The 16,666-nt window shown below is 36.2% G+C and overlaps 1 protein-coding gene across 3 annotated transcripts in view; it reads right to left on the bottom strand.

The window, feature by feature from the left end:
* The window catches only part of LOC108689687 (MKL/myocardin-like protein 2), a 236,124-nt gene that overhangs the window by 194,087 nt on the left and 25,371 nt on the right, over window positions 1-16,666 (bottom strand). For 2 of the 3 annotated variants that reach the window (XM_018196568.1, XM_018196569.1), the window contains exon 1: window positions 11,486-12,799. The exons of the other annotated variant lie outside the window; for it this stretch is intronic. In XM_018196568.1, the coding sequence (XP_018052057.1) occupies window positions 11,486-11,525 (40 nt within the window). In that variant the 5' untranslated portion in view covers window positions 11,526-12,799. Of the gene's footprint in view, window positions 1-11,485; window positions 12,800-16,666 lie in introns of those variants that run through there. 3 annotated transcript variants of the gene reach the window in all.

Here is a 16,666-nt window from a genome sequence, read left to right as displayed (position 1 = left end):
CCCCTCCCCCCCCCTCCACCCCTTCCATCCCGATGAAACACCCAGTTAATTACGCGCGATGCTCGCACGGTCGCCTTGTCATAATCTTCCCACAAAACGCATGAAGTATGAGCTTATTCGAGAAAATGCCATCTCAAAATTGTCGCGGACCACGAGAATTTAGATGCTTTTCAACATTATCACGCGATGGACTTAGTGCCAACTTGTATATCGGCGCCTTTCGAAATTAGGCCAACTCGTAGCAACAATGTAGTCGAGAGCCAAGTTAAGACACACGGGGCTTTTAATGAAATCAGATGTTATAGCCCACGACTAACTCTATACCGTTTTTATAAAATTATAAATATTTCGAATAGTGTGGAAATTAATTAAAAAAGCAACGTTGAAAATAAAAATTGTACATTTTTTTAGTTAAGTTTGTACAGAATATCATGATAATAAAATTATATTTTGAAAGAATTAATGGTTGCGTTCAGCAGGAAAAGCAGCTTTGAAATTTTTGTATTAAATTCTTTAATATAATTACAATTGATCTTGTCTTTAGTTCCTCATTGGATCTAAATATATAAACATTAAAGAATCTTACAACACTTACAAAGTTGTTTTTTCTACTGAATGCAATTTATAAAAGTAAATGCGTTCTGCAGAAAAAAATAATTGTAAGATTCTTTAATATGATTAATTTTTACCGCTAATTCCTTACTAGATCTAAATGTATAAGTCAAAAATATAAAAAAAATCTTACAACAGTTGCAAATTTGTTTTTTCCTGCTGAATGCAAGCACTGTTTTTCCTCTCTTGTCTTTTCCCTCTTTCTTTCTATATTTTTGTGATATCATAAAAGACTTTTTTTAATGTCAAAACCTAATAAATTTCTAAATGTAAGATCAAGAAATAGTGTTTTGGATGTTATTAATTACGCAAATAATTGTTCCATGTTTCCACGGACTTATTGCATGGAGTAAATTTAGCGAAAGTTTAGAACAAATCATAAAATTGTCGTAGGGCAGTGCGAGGGAGGGTACACCTGCCATCGACAGGAATATACCTCGTCGCCTAATTTCTACGAGCAACGCTATGCTATGGCTCGATAAACTTGTTTATCTCGCGGCGCCTCAGTTCACGATTTGCCAGAATATCATGACAGATGTGTCATATACACTTCTCATTCGCCCTCACTATAATGGTGCTTGACATTTTTACCGTGCGATATAATAAGTAACATTGCGCGGGAGTCAAAGACAAACGTGCGTCGTACTTTCCAAAATATTAAAGACCATGTTAAAAAAATACAGAATAACAAAGAATGAGCGATGCTCAATGAACGTGGGCGACATTCAACTGCGTTGGTGCTTTCATAAGTTATGAAATGCGAAATATGATTTTATTAATGAACATTTATCCCACGTCACACTTTTGACAAAGCGGGGCATAAGGTATACGAATATTCAGGATCTATTTCTTTTTTTCATGGAGCTTTCTAATTGATAAGCGCTAGATAGTTATACCTTAGCACAATTATTAAGTGGAAGTTTTTATATTAGTTAAAAAATTATATATACTTAGATTAATATATAAAATAAATTTTTTTATCAGAATCTTTATTTTAAAGCTAACGTCGTTTAAAATTTAAAAATATTTAAGACATGGCAGCATGAAATAGAATCTTAATTAAGAGACATTTCTAGTTTTAAATTATTGCCGAGAACTTGTTAAACTTCCAAAAGGAAGTATTCCATATGACTTCTAATTATCGGCATCCGGTAATTCACGTATCCTCTCAGATATTTTATATATACACGCTCTAAATATTCTCCAACGCATATTTCTGTTTCCACTTAGATCTACCTAGCCTAATCCGCGTAAAAATACCTGAAAATATTTGTCGCGAAAATTGGCCGTCTCCATTCGTCGAGATGGCAAACGACTTTCGTGTCGACCAACTTGACTTAGAACGCAGCCCGGAAGGCAGCCAATTCATCGCTACAGTTACCGCTCACTAGCGATCATACAATGACGCTAACAGGAAGTAGATAATAGGAAAGCGCATCGCCAAAATACGTGCCAGATCTCGCGAAATTGTGCCTATTGCCTAACGGTCAATTAATCTGTCATACAATTTTACGACAGACAGGTCGTAGTAGATCAGGAGTGACCGTTGTGATGTTCAGGAGTACATCAACCCTCGAGAGACTAACGATTACGTAGATATCAGGAGAGATCAGTTCATTGGCACTCGATAGCACTCAATGGCACTGACGTCGATCCGTTCAACAGAATTACCGGTGTAGAACGTAAGGTTATTCAATCATCTTTCTGGCACGTTGTAACCGCGGTCGGTCGCCAATTCACCACGCATACTTTCGAACGGTTAAAAAATTACTTCCTGAATTCTTTGACGTATATATTGTACATATTTTAAATAAAAGAAAGAAATTAAAAATAATAAAGTATGTTGCAATGCATGTCTAGGTATATTCTTATAATAAGTATCATCATTTATGCAAAGTATTTCTTAATTAGAGTTGACATTTTTGTTTTTAAAAACATCATAAAAGTTTTGTAAAAAAAAATTGAGAAGTCAGTTATATATTACGGTTGTTTGCGTTTCAGCGAGTGAAAATGAGATTGCATCATCTTCGCCCGGTAGTCCTAAAGCGTTATAATCCAAGAAAGCTGGAGCGACAACCGTTTCTCCAAAATGGCTCGTGAAAAAGGAAGCAGTGAAGGTGGTATTTCGTTTGGGTACCATCCAGGTCATCCTCCGGACGACGTGCTGCGAGAGTAGAGAGGCGGAGGAGGAGAGGACGAGTAGAAGAAGAAGACAGTGAAAGTTCTTAGCGGACAGAGACGGTTGACAGAAGCAACGGAGTTAAAGAGGCTGGACTGATTTCACGTTGGGCTCATTAAGGGCCTACAACAGCCGCGTCGCTTCCTAGACTCCTCGCCAAGTCCATGCCAAGTGTCGTCATATCTCGTCTAATCATCGTTTTTCATCTCGGATTCCGTTGTTTCATTCGTGAACTCTCATTATTAGGTGTGTGTGTGTGTGTGTGTGTGTGTGTGTGTGTGTGTGTGTGTGTGTGTGTGTGTGTGCGTGCGTGCGTGCGTGCGTGCGTACGTGCGTGTGTGTGTGTACAGGATGTTTCGTCAAAATGGTGCCAGAAGGCTTCTAATTCTTGATGTGCTGTTTACGATCCAAATTCATTTAAATATGTTTTGTCTTATTCGTGAAATTTGAAATATTAAAAATATTGTTAAGCATGAGATTAATGTCTACTCAATTTTATTTGACCTAATTACATCAGTAAATAAAGATAAATGACAAAATAAAATTTCGCAATTTTATTAAATTTTACCTGTAGAATACATTTTGTTTCTTAACAGAAATTTGAAATTTTACTGCTTCTTCCTCCTCTGATACGTTTAAGATCATAAATTTTTCTGTCTAATTTACTGGCAAAAGAACTTTGCAGTAACATGAATTAACGTGATGAGCTTTGGCACTCTCATCCATTGCAAAAGGCACTCGTTCTGTTCTAAGTATAGCGAGTGATATATGGCGATAGGACAACGGCGACGTCCAGCCCAAACGGCTACCGCATCTTTTGACAAGTATGTGCAATTTGCAAAATGTCGAGCCATCAAAAAATCACCGACAGCCTCGATTAACGCGGACGACAATGTAATAGGTGTGACCGTACGTCGTAAGAACACTTCGCGTCGAATCGCTGAATCAACACAGGTACGTTCCAATGATGCAAATTGAACGGGAGCAGCCCCCGGACGTCGTCGGTGGTCGCGTGTAATAGCTACGCTATCTAATTTCGTGCCATCCAACTCACTGACTCACTTGGCACGTATTCGCGATAGCATATTCTTTTCTTCGCTTCGCGGAAAATACTAGAAGATTGCCAGATCTCTCACTGGCGGAACTTTTCGCGTATTTCCCGAACTGCAGAGGAATTTCTTGAAGAAACGAGGAGTCTCAAGATTTCTCAAGATTCGAGGTTTAGATTTCAAGAATTATCATGAACTGAGTTAAATAGTGTGGTCAAAATGACGATTTCGTCTTGTGATGCGGAGGGTATCTGCTAGCTTTCCGTCGAGACGTCGAGACATCGCAGCCATGAAGGTCATCCGCCGATTTGAGGAAGCCGCGAGAAGATAGGAAGAGCGACGTCACCTTCGGTTCAGTGGTATCGTAAATGAAACAGAGATGAGGCGGGTGTGCAGCGTTGGTGATCCGTTTATTTTTACAGCAATGCCAGGGTGAATGCTCCGCGGAATGTTTAGCTTCGGCACATCGGGTGCGCGCACATATGCGCGCACATATGTACGCGCGTATCGCACTGCACGTATGCAGACATATCTATATATCGGGCCGTCGCCGAATTTCATTGGCGTGCGTAATAAATACGATGATTCACGTCGCGTGATACCATTCACAGCGCGTGCGAAAACGTTCGGGTCCCAATGACAAAATCGAACGTGCCGAATTGCGGAAAACGAAGCTATAGCTTATAGATAAGGAAGTGTGTGTTTTGCACGTCGACGTTTTCATTCTATTTATTATTATATTCATTCCATGATGATTTCCTGTTGGAATCCACATTGTTAAGACGAGAAGTAAAATTTAAGTGTATAGTTTCAATCATAATACTAATTTTTATTTAAATAATGACCACTAGTTTTATTTTTAGACTTACGATGTTTTAAAAGAAGTGATATTGGAATAATTTGTATGCCACACTGAAAGAAAAGTGTTTGATATTCGTGATTATAATTGCATGGTAAAATAATTACGATTAAGAGCTCCATTTTTATAGTTTTTATTACTGTAATGTTACTAATAATAATTATATTTATAATGCTTTCAAGAAATATACAGATGGCACAAAAAATTACTATAGAGTATAATTAATTTACAGGATGAGAAAGCCACTACAGCTTAAAATATTTTGAAGTAAGAAATACAAAAAGTATGAAATAACAAATCTTACTTAAGAAAAAGCTGTGAGATTTAAAAAAATGGATTCCCGTCCTCTAAAGGTTAAATTATGATAATTGCAATCATTTTTTTTCCTCTCCATGCAGCGTTACACAAAAATAATGTAAAATTACTACTAATAATATTTTATGATGCATGAGAGAATAACCATCTAACATTCAAATATTACGATTTTAAAATGCAGATTTTTTGTTCAATTTCACATATTATTTTCATACGTCAACAATAATTTCAGAGATGAGAAAAATACGAGGAAAGTGCGTGTAGATAAAGCGCATACTATATACATATACATATATATATATATATATATATATACGCTTAAGCCGACTGGATACGGGATTGTCGGTCCATTAGCGATGTTTTGCGCGAGCAAAGTGCGTGCGCGCACAGCTGTTACGGCGTAAACCACGCTTGTATCTGCCAAGAGCAACAGAAGAACGCGGCGCGTGTGCACCCAAACGGGAGGCGGAAAAGATTACGGGGAAAGACGGCGGATATTACGTTACTCTATCGGAATCAATCGGCGTACACCATTAAATATATACCCTAACGTCATATTTCGAGATTACTCTCATTCTATTTCACCGTCGTAAACAAGCCTAATCGCGACGGAAATAGCAAGCTCAAAGCATAGCTCTTGCTGTCAGATTCAAAGAGAAAAGTATTGTTATATAATGTAGACACAAAAAAAAAACATAAATACGTTTTAGCGCTATAAACAGAGCACGATGATTACTTTATTACATCTAGTTCATTTTAGGCCATCAATTCTTTTTAAGAAATTCCTTCCCTCAGCATGAATTTTAACTCTTCTATTAGCGATAAAGGTCTTCAAGAAACAGAGTAAATTTTTTGTTGTTCCGAATTATATAAGAATCTAAAAAAATTCTGATATACTTGTCAAAAAAAGTTTTAACAAGTTTTCGTATATCATCGTATAAATCGGATTACATTTTATTTGTTTTTGCAGATTTCATCTACCAATATTCACAATCACAATATCGATGTCTTTAATTGCTGACGGAGGATTATTTTTATAGTCGCTGAGCTTTTCTTTTTTCTTTTATATTTTATTTCTATTTATATGCTTTCACAAATTTTATAAAATTTAATATATAAATAAATAAAAAAGATACTTAGGATTGAAAATAAAATATATTATTAAAATTTGTAACACAATTACTGATAATGAATCTGCGTGTAACTTAATTTATATGTTGATGAAAAGCACTTCAAAAGTAATTTCAAGAATTAAAATTGAATGAATCGTAATTGAATGAATAATACTAGCAATAAAAGAAGCACTTATTAAATGTGTTATTTTTACATGCACGCAAGATTTAATGTAGCTTTGAACATTTTCTTTATCGTTTCTAGACGACATCGAGTAGAGACCTTAACATACTTAGTGCACTTCTGTTAACGTTGTGAGTGTGGATCCGAGAGTTTGCAAACGCGATGCGTGATCCGCGAAAGATACACGTAATCGCGACGACGTAATGCGTAAGCTTGTAACCGCGCGTGCATGCGTAGGCGTTCGCACGTAAGACTTCCACTCAGGAGCGTCAGTATGGTAGACGCGTTAACACGTATAGCCGTCGTATGAGAAATAAATCTATAGGTGTGAGAGTGTCGCTGCCGTTTGGAGTCCGGCCAGAAAACGGAAAAGAGGTGGAGCAGCGAGGGGACCAGCGCCCACGTTTCGCGCATACCGTGCCGATAAATAATCGTAAGAGTCGTCCAGAACCGCAACCTGCCAAATTCTCATCCCGCGAACCAATCTATCGCGAATCCTGCGAAGGTCGACCACGCTGGACGAGATCTATAACGATTTTTGTCCAAAAAAAAACATAAACTGTGACAATCGCGACAGAAACGACTGGCGGCGATGATAATGACGGGAAATGGATAAAATTGATGTACGGTCCACTTGTTAGCGCACGTTTGTAATTTCGCCCTCGTCTAGATTAGCCTAGATTTATAATGTTTACACAGTAAATTCGAAATCGCTTAAAAGAGTTGATTTTTAAAAGCCATTTAAATCTATGACGTGGGCGGCGCCGCCCGTCAATGTCCCGAAATTCTTAGACCTACTTTCATAATATTTGGACGCGGCATTCTTTCCTGGCTCTGCTATTGACTGCTTCGCTGGCCGGGTTGGAGCGTCGGATTTAGGAAACGATTAATCACATCTGTGTTCCGATTATACGCACACATCCATATAAGCACTGAGCGGAATGAATTTGTGTTCGGTCTATTGTCAAGATTGGCCATAGGATGCCCAACGCAGTCAGGCTTAAATATAGCCGATGTTTTTCAATCGACAGCTGCTCGACCTGATGTTTATGAGCCATTCGCGTATCTACGAATCGTTTTTATGCCGTAGTGAGATTGGCGTTAGACTTACGCCGGCATGCCGTCCAAAAATTAAACTGCAAAGACATGTCCAGACTAGAGATCTTATATAACAGAATCTGGCCACGAATAATTTTGTCAAAATTCTATGAGAGAAAAAAATATCTGTTTATCTGTGCATATAAATTGTTTCATTGTTTAATTAATTTTTCGCCGACAACAGGAGTTTTTATCTCTTTTAACTCTTTCATCGGCAGGGATCTTTAAAAAATAGAGCAAATTTTTTTATTGTTCCAGATTGTATAAAAATAATAAACAATTCTAATATAGGTAACTGTCAAAACTTCAACAACGAATTTTTATCATCATAAAAGTGTTGTATTTTACTTATTTTTGCAGATTTATATTTATCTATCAAAATTCACAATTAAAATATCGATGACCTTTAGAGGAGAGTATGCTGTATATTTCAAGATAATATTTACATGAAATTTTTACATAAATACGAATTTTTTCATGTAAACAATACAAGCAATGTAAAATATCAAAATTATTATAAATCAGATAATTTTAGTGTCAATAAATAAAAATATATAAATGAGATAGAAATTTTATAAGTTCATGACGAAGAAAATGGCTTCATGGTGATTCATAGATTGTTTACATTGTATATACGTAAATGTATATTATTACATTTTATGTGTAAAGTGAGACAGTATAAAGTTAGAAACTGAGCAAAATAAAAGGAATAGGAAATAGGAAACGGAATAGAGAATTTAATATCAAACGTATTGTTAACGCAGAATAGTTTTGTTCCTTAATGATATTTCTCTATTCTTCTATTCTTTTCCTATTTCCTGTTTCTTTTCTCTCTGTTCCATATTTACTCCTTTTATTTTGCGCAGTCCTTTAAAGCGAGATAGTACGTTTTTCTCTCGTATGATTTTGACGAACTCATGACAGGCTGTGTTATAAGATTTTTAGTCAAGACAAAACCTTCGAGAACGCTACAACGATCACTATAGTGGCTGAATAATTGCCATGAATTTACAAAATAGCATACGATAATGTGTGTTTATGCAATAGCGCGAAGCTGTAAAGCTGTAACTGGAAGGCGCTGGCCATAAATCGAAAAAAGCAACGTGGATTACGAGCAACATGTTCCTGTGAGGAAGATAAATTTAGATCAAGATTTATCGATCGTCTTGTCCGACTCGAGCGATCCATCGCGCGATCATGCGATTGTCAACGCCCACGAGAACCGACAGTTTTATACTTATTGATCGCGAATTCGGTGACCACCGCAAAAAAAATGTAAAAATAAATCATACATTATGTAACTGCGCGATATCAAAAGACAAGAAAATAAAAAAAAAGTATTCAATAAAACGAGAATAGAATTTCGTTTCACTCGATTATCATTTCTCTTTTAAATACGAGAAAAGATGGATGTAAATGAACGATATATTACGTACTCGGTATGAGACAAAACTTAAGCATGTAACCTTCAACTTTTTCAGCAAAATCACATCATCGTTTCTATATTCGCGAAACGAGCCGATTCGTTTGTTTTATGTTCGTGGAATGTCGACGTAAAATTTTTGACAAGCACATACAAGACGAAAGTTAAATAAGTTTGCAGGAACGTGCGAGAATTTTATGGGTTTTCTGCAATAAGCCATTACCTACCTAAGCTTTAAGTCCTAGACCATAAAAAATGGACCAATCATGGTTGATTATTCTTCTCATATTCGACTGTGACTCTTAGGGTTGAAAATTTAAAGCTTAGGTAATGGCTTATTATTATAGAAAACTCATTGATAAAAGTTAGAATTATCAAATAAAAGAAGGACCTTCATAAAACATCTGAAATTCTTTAAAAAAATATCTGTAGATATAGATTAGATATAATTTTTACACGTAACAGAGTTGATTTATTTACAAAAATAAGAGTTGATCTATTTCTATAAATAATATAGCTAAAATTAAAAAAAATATAAATTAAAAAAAATCAACACTTAATTAGAAGAACAAGTTTCCCTATAAAAGTGAAAAGAAATTCTTGAAAAATCTTTTCAACATCATATATCATTGTGTTTGGCTGAAAGCTTTCTGACATAGATTTCTGACTATCGAGAAAATCGATTTAGCGTACATCCTACATATGTATATAATTAGCTCTTCGAAGAGTCCACGGAAATACGGTCATTTGTCATCCATGAAGTTTCTTCCTTGGAAACGACAGTCCCTTACCTAGTTAAAGAACGATGTGCATTTTAAACTATGACACTTATGGCAAATGTCTGGCTGTATTTTGCGACGGTGTTTCTTAAACTATCAACAGATGCAGCAGCAGTAAAGAAAGCGAACGCGTTCTCGACGTAAAACCGATGATGTTGAGGAAAGTAAGTAGGTCAATACCAGGAATCTTAGCGATCCTTAGCATACTTATAGAATTCGGTGTTTATAGGGGAGATTTAATCGCAAAAGAAATTCAAATAAACCACTAATTCGGCACTAAGATCTTGATTTTAAATCCGATTTTTAAATAAAGCCTTTATCCTAAAAACTCTTCTAGACCAGAGACTTCTTCGCGTGTAAATTCTATATAATAATATTCAGAACTTTCAGAAGACTGCGCGATAAAATCACGCGCGATTGGTGTAAAAACCGATGGTTACAGTACAGGTGGATAACCATCAAGCGTCTACAGATAAGAGGGTGAATAACCGTGGGTAAAAATACTGGCAGAATGGAGTGCAAGAGGTGACGAGGAAAAAAAGGACAAGATGAGGACAGAGGGATGAAGAGAAAAAGCCCGAGGAAGAGAACGAGATGGTAGAGGGGAAGGAGTGCAGTTGGACGTGGTCGCCGTCCGATCCGGAATGCGCTTCGTGCATTCATTCGTCTCGGTCTGCTTCAAGCCTGGTCCAAATGTCCGGTCGCAGTCGTGGAATAAATGACCCACAAATAAAATAGTACTATCCCAATTGGTATCCTTTGCGTTTGTGAAAAACTTCACTTTAGTTCCACTGACTTTTAACATGAAGAATTAAGTCAAGTTGTTTGCTAACAATTACATGATAAACGATTAACAAATTAAATGATACTTAATTTGCTTATTAAAATTCTCCATTTCTCAGTTTTATTGTTAAATATATTAAACACTAGAAAGATCAAATTTAAACAAATTCCCTAAATAACATTTGTTATTTTTAATTTTCAAGTGTGTGTGAATTATTTTAAAATAAAACATGTGAAAAAAATAATTATGTTTAATTTCTGTGATTAAATTGATTAATTTTAAAGTAAATAGTATTTAATATATTTTTCTTCAATCGTTTAACTCCATTGTTTTAGTTAAATTAATGATATATTGCGTAGGAGAAGTGACGGCCTATAAAAATGATTAAAAATAACTTAAATTAGGTACATATAATTCTCATTATAAATTTAATTGTATTCTTTTATCTCAATTCAACTTAAAAAATTATCAACATATTGCTTTCAGTACACGTGTGATATAACATTTAATTCTCTAGAATCGATATTCAAATAATACAGCTACTGATGCCGGATCTGTAAGACCCATTCAATTACGTTTATTAAAAGGCACTAATTAATTTCAAGGAGCTAAAAATGGCAATATTATATAACTTGTATAAAAAAAGAAAGAATATTGAGTTATTTTAATAAGAATAAATTCGCAGGCATAAAAAAAATTTGATTATTTGAAATTTTTATAAAAAGATTTATATTTGAGAGTAGGTCCAATAAATCCACCATCAGCTATGGAGAGTTAATGACGAAGTCGTGCAAAGAAGCAAGTCAAGCGGAATGTGCCTCAGATACGCTCCGCAAGTAACTTGGCCGCTTGACTTACATACTCGACGACTTCGCGTAAAACTCGACGTGACGAAGCGACGTTCTGTAATTCTTACACGAACACAATAGTGGTAGGAGGTTAATGGGATTGAAACGCAATCTCGGCTCAAACGTAACACTCTTTATTAGTCAACACAGATGTTAGTCGCAAGCGATCGAGGTGTGTTAAGGGTCAGCGAGGTAACCACTCATCATGACGTGTTGCAGTCCAGCTAGCCACGCGTACCGTACCGTCACAGTGTTTACAGCGCTTTGCCCTCGGCTCAGGCATTCTGCGGTGACCTCGTGATCTCACCGATATCCCATCGTCGCTTTATGCACTTCGCGCATAGACACGCACGAGCGCGCACATTCACATGCACTCTTTCTCCCTCCTTTCTCTCTCTATCTCTTTCTCTCTTTCTCTTTCTGCGCTTCTCGCAACGCGACGAATTATTATCCTAGTTAGACATGAGAGGAAATTATCTTGACGTGCAGCCCGCAGCCGTATTACATGCAATGTCCGAGTTAATCATCGATCATCGATCGCGATTCCGAGGATTATCCTCGATCGTCCACGTTTCTGCTCAAAGCGTTATGCCTCATCGTCGAGGAAACTTGGATTAATATAATTTGAGACACTCAAAGCTTTGGTGATGTATATTGATATAAGCATTTCAAGAGAGTTTGACTGTCTGCGTAACAGTTTATAGTTCATACTCTGGCGCCACGAGATGAGAACGAGAGGCAGCACTAAATGTGGCGAATCTTATTAATTAAAGTGATTAACGTTCGATTAGGAATAGATATGCGCTGACAATGCACGCTTTCTGTGCGTGCATTTATATACAATTTTTCGAAAACAGTTCGCCCACTGTTTTCACCGCGATCGAGATTAGAGGGAATGCAGCTTCGTCTGTTTGTGGGAATGGTTACGTTCTGCTTTATACGCGCGAGACAAGATCGCACTTGCTGAGGATCAACCCTTTCGATTTGCCATTTTGTACGGATTCGGGTCACCTCGCACTTTTTTCTTACATCGTTCCGCCTGTTCCTGTCCACACGTTTCAAGTTTCAATATCCCGATACCGCGATCACCGTATTGTCGTAACAGCTCGATCAGAGACCCGACATGATAATCGATCGAGCCTCAAAAGAAATCTGTGAAACAACGTTCGTCCTGATTTTTCATCACGTGGATGAAATCGTCTTTTATTTCTATTTACATGAATAATCTCCAAACAATTAAGAACTTCCGCAATCACCGATAAGAAAATATAGTGTGGCACCGATGATAACGATAACGTAAAAGAACAATAAAGGAATTTCTCTATGAATGATCCCTACGACTGATTTCCTCTTCCTGGTTTCTGACGTATCGATATCAATCACACGATGATCGTTTGCATTATCGAGACTGTAGTCTTTTGTGTAGCTCGATCACTGTGACTCATCTCCTCATTGGCTTGGGTATCGATATACCGCTGCGAGGAATCGCGCAAGGATCGCAGACGAGGGTGTCGCGGGCGGGTGTGTTCACATCGCGAGGTGGAGGGCGTCGTTTAGGTCGCCGTCGTAGCGCTTCGCAGCCATGTCACACGCGCACTGACGGACGTCCGACGTGCCGACGCCGACGCCGACGCCGGGACGCTTGCCTTCGGTCGGACTCGGTCCACCATCTCGGGAAGCGTCGGGATGCCCGTGCTGGCATCGCGCCAACGTGCGACTAGGCTGGCTCGATCGATTCCTCGGCGGAAGACGTTAACGCCGCCTTACGAAATCTTGCAACGCGTCATTACGAGATCGCAAACGATTCTTCAAGATTGGCTCAACCACTGTCATTTATAATTATCTATTTTTTTGTCATTAAAAACGTCTCAGTGTATGGCGATATCGTCGCTATTCTGACTGCATAGTATTCCAAATCCAATAACAAAAATTCATGAAAGTCTTATTACACTGACAAAAAATATAGTTAATTTTAATAAATATTTAGTTCAATACTGCCAACTAAAGTTACTTACAGTAAGTAAATATTTGTTCAATAAAAAAAAATGATTGTTAAATCAAATTAATATTTCTTGTATCGAATAAATATATCTTTATATTTAATAAATATTGGCAGTATTCAACTAAATATTTATTAAAATTGACTATATTTTTTTTCAATGTATATACTTACATGCGTATCTGTTAATCTTGTAAAAACGAAAAACAGAATCGGAACAAATGAACTGATTAACTCTTTGTGGATTCTGGCGATTCTATTTGGGACCCCTTTTATTCTATAAATTGCTCGTTCGATTTGTATGAAACTTATGCCGAATTCGATTGGAAGCATTAGTGCGCATTGATGCATAATGAAACTATTATACATTAATTTAATTTGAATATAAAAATGAAATGCAAATACTTCGAATTATGAAATACATATTTTACTTAATAGTACAATAAAATATATTAAGTATTCACGATTTAATCAATTTCTATGTTTATATACAAATATATCTTTATATATCTTTACGTTATTTTGTGTACGACAGCTGTAATGCACAATTACACGCTGAGTGCGTCCAATCGAATTCACTATTAATCTATGAGATAATCTGATAACACTTTATTCGAATCTAAAATAAAAAATAAAAATTCAAAATGATCCAATGGTAGCTTCAATATTCTGAGAGATAAAGAAATTTAAAAAAAATAATTTTATTACATATCATAAAAATCAATTTCAGGAAATTTTTAATTGTAAATATTAAACCAAGAACTTCCTAAAAATTACACGATAATATGATTATTTCTTTGAAGTTTGAATTTTAAAATTCTAAGGCCAGACTCAAAGCGATCCCGAAAACTCTTAGAAAACAAGATCTTTTATAAATTAGTTTATTAGAAAGCTCTGGTCTTTAAAGAGTTAGGCAAAAAGAAAAATACAAGATAACAAATCCAAGTACATCTAGTAAATTATACCTATTTCCATCCAAGTAAATTATACCTATTTATCAAAATTCAGAAGTCACAGTAATGAATGCATCGAGATAATATAATCACTTTATCATTAGACATTTAAAGTAAATCTACCGAAAGGCTGCATCAATCATTCGGCGAGATAATATTATCCCTTTAAAAGTTTAAAACGCTTGGAGAGAGATCGAATGTCAAAGTAGCTTCGTGAAGGAAAGATCACGGATTAATAAAGTTTTAAAATAAGAGGTGAAGAATAATAAGAGATTCAACCGCCAATAGCAGACACGAACAGACGAGTGTAGATTATAATCAAGTAACAAACGAGGTTGACACATAAACTTAACTAACTTTTATCACAGCTTTACTTTTACTCACAATTTTACTCGCAGTCTACCTAAAATTCCAAAGATAATTAAGATAACAATAATCAAGATCAGTACAACAAAGTTAAAATTATATAATAATCAAGAGAGATATAATGAAATTGAAGGGTTGAAACTGATAACACTTAATGAAATAATATCACTTAAGAATCAATTAAATGTAACATTTAATGAGAACAAGATAAAAATTTAGTAAGAAAAAATGGTTTAAAGAATTATAAAGAATATGCATTATTTAAAATGAATATAATTCTTTTGCTATGAGAAAATGTTGCGAAAACAAGCAATGATGGATAGTGAAAGATAAAAACTGAGTCTTAAAGAAATCAAATATTGTAGAATTTTAGATACTACATTATTCAAAAATTATATTATAATTCTGATAAATCTTTTGCTATAAACGAATATCGCAAAAGAAGAAACAATTGTAGATAAGTAAAAAATAAATATCGATTTTTACCTAGAAATAGATTCGATCGAATCGTCTTCTTGACTACTATTGTACCTAGTTACCACGGACGCATCGAAACGAGCGCAGTAAATGATTTACGAACGACAATGATGTTCATGGCAATAACCGTGCCAAAAGCAGTCTCGCGTGAGACTTTCCTCGAAATGTGGTTCATGACGATTAGACGAACACTCGTTAAAGTCCCATCGTATAACACCCGCGTCAGTCAATGTGAGAATTCGATGGCTCCACACGAAAAACAGAAGGGATGGAGCGAAAAACGGGGAAGGGAAGGAGTACAAAGAAGAGTGCAAGGTGTTACGCGACTCGCGGTAGCGGAGTGAAGTAGACGTCCCATCTCGTTTTATCTCAGTGCGAAGAGTGACGTCACCGTATGCCGGTATAAAGGAGACTCTAAAAGCGAACAGATGTCTTTTATAGTTGACCATAGACCGTGTCACCATTCGCCATTGTACATACTGATCATACTTTACGGAATCGCGAAAAGCGTATTACGCGCTACCATTATTACGGCCGGTTTCTGACCGCCGATGTCGAGCGAGGACACAATTCGAAAAGCGATACTCGTTGCCGACCTTCCACGATGCAGACTTACGTAATCTTAGACATGGATGATTGCGCATCCTAGAACATCCGTATTCTCTAAAGCTTTTAGAGTGAATCTTACTTACTAAAAATTGAAAATTGAGCTCTTGTTTCAATATATATTGGTTCAATTTTCACTTTCTAGAATGAGATTTTACTCCAAAAAATTTAAGAGAGCACATTTGTGCTGATCTTACACGACGTTTGTTACACATCGCTGATGTGACCGAATCTTTCTTGCTCTTTTTTGCTTCATGAGATTCGCAAAAAGAAAAAAAGGATGATAAGAATAATTTTGCTGAAGTATCTAAAAATTTAGCTACATACAGATATAAAAATAATTCTGTTGGACTGTTAAATATTTCAACAAAATGATTCTTTTCATGACGAAAACAAAAATTAAAGCATAAATCGAATATAAGAGGAGATTAACAGAAATGTAAATGAAACTTCTAAGAGGCAAAAATTGAGATAACAAAAAATAAAAGAAACGTAAACACCTCTTTTACATTTTACTATCTTATTTTTCGCCTTCTAGAAGCTTCGTTTATGCTTCTGTCGCTCTTCCCTTATATTCGACTTATATACACTCCGATTTTTATTTTTCGCCAGGAGAGATATGAGATTCTCGTAACTCGGACAGTATAAAGCGCGAAGAAACGTATACGATGTACCTACGTACATCCCGCCAATCAGCCACCAAAGGGACTACATTTTTATATCGGACTTAATTCCCGTTGCAATCGCGAATATTGTGTACGTCGTACGTCAGCGTCAAAAGGCGCGGTTAAGTGCGATCGTTAAAAAGGGTATCTCGTAACTGAGTCGAGTGAGAGGGGACTTTTTCCAGCATTATTTCTTATGACCGGTGAACAGTTTAAATGAAAAGATCCCGAGTAGAGAGAAAAGAAGAGAGAGAGAGAGAGAGAGAGAGAGAGATGCGCAAGAACGAGAAGAAACGGAGAAGAAAGAAAGAGATAGAGACAAAGGAGAGAGAAGTTTTATCACGCAGCCAACAAATAA

The sequence above is a fragment of the Atta colombica genome, unplaced genomic scaffold (assembly GCF_001594045.1).
Source record: "Atta colombica isolate Treedump-2 unplaced genomic scaffold, Acol1.0 scaffold274, whole genome shotgun sequence".
Taxonomy (NCBI): domain Eukaryota; kingdom Metazoa; phylum Arthropoda; class Insecta; order Hymenoptera; family Formicidae; genus Atta; species Atta colombica.
Note: the sequence above shows the minus strand (reverse complement) of the source record. Positions and strands in the feature narration are given on the sequence as shown.